At 41.2% G+C, this 6,000-nt stretch overlaps 1 protein-coding gene across 1 annotated transcript in view; it reads right to left on the reverse strand.

The window, feature by feature from the left end:
- Positions 1 to 3,998, reverse strand: part of LOC109042712 (KICSTOR complex protein SZT2) — a 52,969-nt gene extending 48,971 nt beyond the window's left edge. The window contains exons 1-4 of the mRNA XM_019059608.2: positions 3,781 to 3,998; positions 2,366 to 2,506; positions 1,877 to 2,059; positions 1,068 to 1,145 (exon numbers count right to left, since the gene is read on the reverse strand). Of these exons, the coding sequence (XP_018915153.2) occupies positions 1,068 to 1,145; positions 1,877 to 2,059; positions 2,366 to 2,506; positions 3,781 to 3,825 (447 nt within the window). The 5' untranslated portion in view covers positions 3,826 to 3,998. The remainder of the gene's footprint in view (positions 1 to 1,067; positions 1,146 to 1,876; positions 2,060 to 2,365; positions 2,507 to 3,780) is intronic.
- Positions 3,999 to 6,000: the final 2,002 nt, after the last annotated feature.

The raw sequence follows: 6,000 nt of genomic DNA on the forward strand, positions 1-6,000 counted from the left end.
TTTTTTAATAATTTGTCCATCGAATCGGTGTCGATCGATTCACGTTTTTATTTTTCGGTCGATTCTTGTCGATCGAATCCACACCCTCCTAAAAAAAAAGCGCCTCCAGCCATTTTCGCGGCTCAAAGCATACTGTCCGATCAACGAAAATTCGAGAAATTGACAGCGGACAGAGCGGAAAAAATCCACAAATTCCGCTCCTAAGGTGCCGTGCTCCGAAATGTGAGCGTCTTCTCGCCCTCGACTCGGTAGCAGCATTTTCCGCCGGCGTCCAGGACGCCGCGGACAGACGCGCCTTAAGTTGCGTAAGGCGTCATGGACGCTTCAAAAGTCGTCGCGGACACTACCAGAGGCGTCCTGGACGCTTGGAAGGCGTCGTGAACGCTTTAAAAAGGCGTCGCGGACACTTTCAGAGGTGTCGTGGACGCTTAAGGAGGCGTCACGGACGCCTTAAAGTTGTCGCGGACGCTTGCACAGGCGTCGCTGACACTCCCAAAGGTGTCGCAGACGCTGAAGGAGGCGTCGCGGACGCTTTAAAGGCGTCGTGGACGCTTCAAAAGGCGTCGGGGGCACTTCCAGAGGTGTCGCGGACGCTAAAGGAGGCGTCGCGGACGCAACACAGCGATAGAGAGAGGGAGCACCACTAGTCAGCACCATAGAATAAAGAGACTACGCTATGTAGTCTCTTTATTTACGTCAGCACTAACGGTTCAGATGGCACCTCAGACCAGGAGAGAGCGCTGCACGGCTAAGTATCGAAGCGCCGTGAAGTTATTCAAAAAATCGCGATCTTCGACGGGAGTTCGCTTCTCTCCCGGTTCTGCGTTTTTCTTCCCTGACTTCCCCTGACTTCTCCCGGACCAATTTCATCTCCCTGACTTTCCCTGACTTTCCCGGTTTTCCCGGTCGCTAGACACCCTGAGTAATAGCTGAGCCGAAGCGCCAAGACTAGTTAAATTCAAAACTACTGCAGACTCATTTTTTTCAGAATGCAACTAGGTGCTTTTACGTTAAAATCTGTCCAGATGACCTTTGATAAGAACATTGTCTGCATAAATTATACTTACAGGCCTCACAATTCCTTCAACACTTCTTTTTAAGGCAATAAAAATCTCATTGATCATCACTTTTCCATGCTGAATATCCTGCAAAAGGAGACATTATCTGAATTAGTAAAAGCTCTTTAGTGCATTTTATCTCTTTAAAGTGATCACACATGAGCAAAAAGCATCTTTTTGCATTGTTTTTTGGAAGCTACCTGTAAGATTTGAGGCTTGTCCTATTCCAAGAGAGAAGTTGTGAGCACTGCAATTAAAAACAGGAGTGCAAATAATTTTTAAAGGAGCATCCACAATATTTTGGAACACTTAATGTGTTTGCGAAATTCTCGGAATGAATAGCTGACTTTAGTTCTTTTAAATTCCGGGAACGAACAGTGCTTAGACAACATACCATACTTGCTTAAATTTCATTACATTTTTGAAATGCCCTGTTTTTCCGAGGTTACCAGTACAGAAGGGGGCAAAGGAATAAAGGTCAACAAAAATCAGCTACTTCATAGTGCTACCTAATCTTTTAGGAGGTCTTTCTGTCAAAAGATCAAGGAAATATTGCATACCTATAATGTTACAGTCAAAACCCAAAATGCTCGCAAAATGTAACTAGTTTTGGGCAAACCTTGAATTGCCCATCAAAGCATGATTTTGCATGGTGAAAAGTTGGCAATAGCAAGGGGTAATTGCAAAATGCCAAACAACAATTTGAGCATAATCGAAAACATACGAAATCGAAAAAGTTGTTAAAAAAAATGTAGATCAAAATTGGAAAATAAGATCTCTTGCAAGACTACCTAAGAACTAAGGAACAATATACTTACAACAGCAGAAATTGATGGACTCATATCTAGACAAAAAACTGCACTATAGACGTGAGCGAGAAAAATTACATTTGAAGTTGGGATGACAAGGTACTGAAACAAATGACTAGATTCCGGTTTCCAGCTTGAGGGCGGATCTTGAGGTATCACAGACAAAACAACCAGCTCTAATTCCAAATCATTCTATCAACAAAATTCACATCATCTTAAGTCAATGTTATCACATGAAATAGTATCAGATTTATTGCATTAAAAGCAATTGGTTTTCAGCACAAAGTTAGCTTACCTCTTGCAGGCTACCAAAAATCACGACCGCACCAATTGTTGGTCACTTTCAACAGATGTCTCATACTTCTAAGTCTCAAAGCCCAATTTTCAGGTAAATTTTGAAGAAAGCTAGTAAGTACAAGGGGACAGGTAAAGATAGAATAATGGCATAAATAAGGGCTTCCATTTACAGAAAATTAGAACTAAATTTACGATACTTACAGGCACAACCAAAGTTCTTTGAGGTATGGTCAAAACAGTGTTCAAATGTTGCAAAAACCACATTGCTCGCGTGTTGCGAGATATGTGATACGACCGGTTCATGAGTAAATAAATGCATGCTGCAGGTAACACTGGCTGACCCTTGAAAAAAAATTAAACAACAAGATAAAAAAAAATCGAAAAAGCACTTGAAAATGAAAAACCTTACGATATAAGCAAATATGATTTTCACTTTTAATACCGTAAGGGGCCTACACAAGTTAAAGTTCCTGAAAAACACAAAGACAATTTTCGGTAAAAACACACTCACTTGCGTAAAAAATTGTTTTTAAAATAACAGGACGCGTTTCTTCAGTCTTCTTTTCAGTCGCAGCTGATGATGGGAGCTAAGGTCCCGAAAAGCGTCCTGTTATTTTAAAAACAATTTTTTACGCAAGTGAGTGTGTTTTTACCAAAAATTGTCTTTGTGTTATTAAGAAAATATGATTTGTGGGAGCATTCTTAATCATGCGTCTTTCCCTCGTCATACCTACATCACTCTTTACCAAATTGTTCTTTGAAATCTGGTGCTCACTAAGTTATCGACAAGAGCAAGTACCGACAGTCATCGGGTAAAAAGCTTCGTCTCAACGGAGGTTCAAGAACGATTGTCAAACGCTCTCACCTGGTAGGGCGGGCTCATCGTATGTTGAGACAAGTGTCAATCTCTAATTACCTCCGAATCAGCCCCACTCAACAGGTTAATACATGCAGTCAGATGGCACCACTGATGAGTGGTGACCTGAGCAATACTTGACTTTTGTTTCAACATACAATGAGGCCGCTCTAATTATCGTTGAGACCCCATCCATCCCATCTCTATCACAAACACACCTTAAATGGCACTTGTGTTGGTCTGCCCAGAGGGGAACAAACTATGTCTGGAGGTCCATTCCTTTCGATCAGTAAGTAACATACTTACAAACTTATGCAAAATTCAAGATCTGACACTGATAAGGGATATACTCGACTGTTGACAGACTTGCATTAGTTCTGAAGTTCTGGAGGGCGGTAAGAAATATCCAGACACGAATCTTTACCGAACCCTTAAATGAACATCTGCGCAGTTAGGTCAGTTTTTTGAATTTGGCTTGAAAAATTCGACGTAACTGTAATCTTTGTTTGCTTCGTTGTTTCTTGTTCTTAGCATGACATTTCTCAGAAATTCTGAGCGCATGAAGAGAGAGTTGATCGTTGGTGAACAAGCAAAGAAATTTGAATTTCTTAAAGCTACAATCATGATGAAACATACTGTGCTGTGTAGACAGAGCAACTGTGGGTCAGTTTTCAGTACACAGACTTTAAACTTTTAAGATACAGGAGAAGACGGAAAACAATAGCGTTGTAGCATTCAACAGTAGACTTTGTATACTGACCTCGTCAAAATTTGACCCTCCATTGCCATACATCCTTTTATCCATGGTCGAAACGTTCGTTAAATGTTACATCTTAGCGCCTCAGTAAAACAGAAGGGATGATAGAAACTATGCGGGCGAATTACACGCATACAAAACTATTCTTGTTCTTATCACCATATCAGCGTGACCACCACAGATCCACAGTAAGGTTAACAAACATGCCATAAAAGCAAAACATAAACAAACAAACAAAACAAAGACCATCCATTCCAAGTCCGCAAGATTTTTCTCATTGGTGAGTCCACTAACCAATCGAAGGATACCTGTGAAGCTAAAAGCGCCATGATTGGCTTAGAAGATTCTTTGAGACGCGGCATATTTGAAAAACATACATCAATGGGACTGAAAAATTGGTGGAAAAAACACCTATTTAGCAGCTCTGCAAAATTTCTACTATACTACACTTTATTTAGCAGGAGCCGTTTACAATCCATTCATTTTCTTACAAAAATACCGATGAGCTGATTCCGTAATGTCCCCATTAAAAAACTTGAAAAATTACCGGAGAAGGAAACTTCAGAATTTCATTCATAGAGCCAAGAGAGCCAAATAAAATGTAAGTCTTCCCTCAGAACTAGCTCAGAACACATGGATGATGAGAGCCATGACCACTACTGATTGTTACATTATTGTCCAATTGAGGTTCGCCTTCAATTTCACTGTGTAGGCAATAAACAAACCGAGGAGCGCGATTAGTTATCTGTTCAATAAACATGCAAGTTTATCGCTTCATGAGCACATGAGCTTTGATTGAATCGAAAAATGTCTTTGTGAATCTATCGATAGCCATTTCAGATCACATGTCCTTTCTCTACGTATGCGTCCCTATCTCGAGCTTATAGCGAAAAATGAAAAATTACTTTATGTATCTGAAACGGGCTTTTCTTTGGCTTCAAGAATCTTTGCTGAAGTTCGCTTAAAAATTTGCAGGTTTAATATCATTTGAGTTAGGAAAGTCTAATCTGTGAACTATCCGCTTGCTTAAATTACGAAATTGTGCAGTTGAGTCGATAGCTTTTTTCTTTGTTGTCCTCGAAAGATTTACATGAGCCTGCATCTAGCAGGTCTATTCCCTTCCCCCTCAACTTAAATTTTACTAAGGTAGCTCCCTTACTGAGAACTTCGGAGAGGTGAACTCGAAGGGAAGGGTCACAGGCTGTGTTTGTGAGCCAACACAGGGCCGGATTTACCTCCCTACTGCCCATGGTCCATGCCCTACGGCCCATGGGCCGCCTGCATTTTGCCGCCCCCTTCTCATTCGTTTTGAAACATCAATTAAAACCATCAAGTGAACGTGCCAGCGGGGGAAGGGTGCATAAGACGCGTTTACTCTTGTTGAACACATTTTTTGCGAAAGCCCTTTCAACACTACTAGCAAAAGCTCACGGAACTTTGCGCGAAAGTTAAGTTTCGTAAACCTATCTCTGTGTGGACAAGGCCTTCCATTCATAAGAAATGAACGAAAAAATTATGAAAGAACAAACATAAATGAAGTTTAATAATTTTAACTTCCATCACCGCGCCGCGCTGACCGCACTGTGTTTGGCGCAATACGTGAAGTATTCATGCGGTCTTGTAGGCGCTATGCGTTCCACGCCGACCGCTCCTAATCGCACTGTGTTTGACACAATGCGTGAGGTATTCATGCAGTCTTGTAGGCGCTAATATGTGTTACATGCCGACCGCTGAGCCAAAGCCTTCTCCTTTTCATCTCAAGTCCTCGTCATCATTCCTCTCTGCGCCGCGCCGCTCCGGGCTAAATTGCGTGTTTGGTTTCTCTCTGCTTAGCTCGATAAATTAAAGGTTCAGTCTCTTGTATCACCAATAGACGAACTAATTGGTAATTACTATACTCTCAGGAAAAATAGATTTTGTCGCCTTTTCTCGTTGGTTTTTTTTTTTTTTTTTTTTTTTTTTTTTTTTTTGAATCCGATTTCAATATCAATATTTAAAAAAATTGCAAAATTTTCCGCCCCCTAAATTTGCTGACATGGGCCGCGGCCCATGTGGCCAGTGGCCACCCTCTTAATCCGGCCCTGGGTGTAATAAGTGTAGCAGATCAAGATCAGCAGAGGCGATTCGACGCATTGCAGTGTTGCTAAGATTTTTCATCATCATAGATTTCTTTAAAGTAACGAGAGAGGTTTGATGGTTTTATTTTACTGCAAATCATCGTTG

The sequence above is a fragment of the Bemisia tabaci genome, chromosome 2, assembly GCF_918797505.1.
Source record: "Bemisia tabaci chromosome 2, PGI_BMITA_v3".
In the NCBI taxonomy this organism is placed as follows: Eukaryota; Metazoa; Arthropoda; class Insecta; order Hemiptera; family Aleyrodidae; genus Bemisia; species Bemisia tabaci.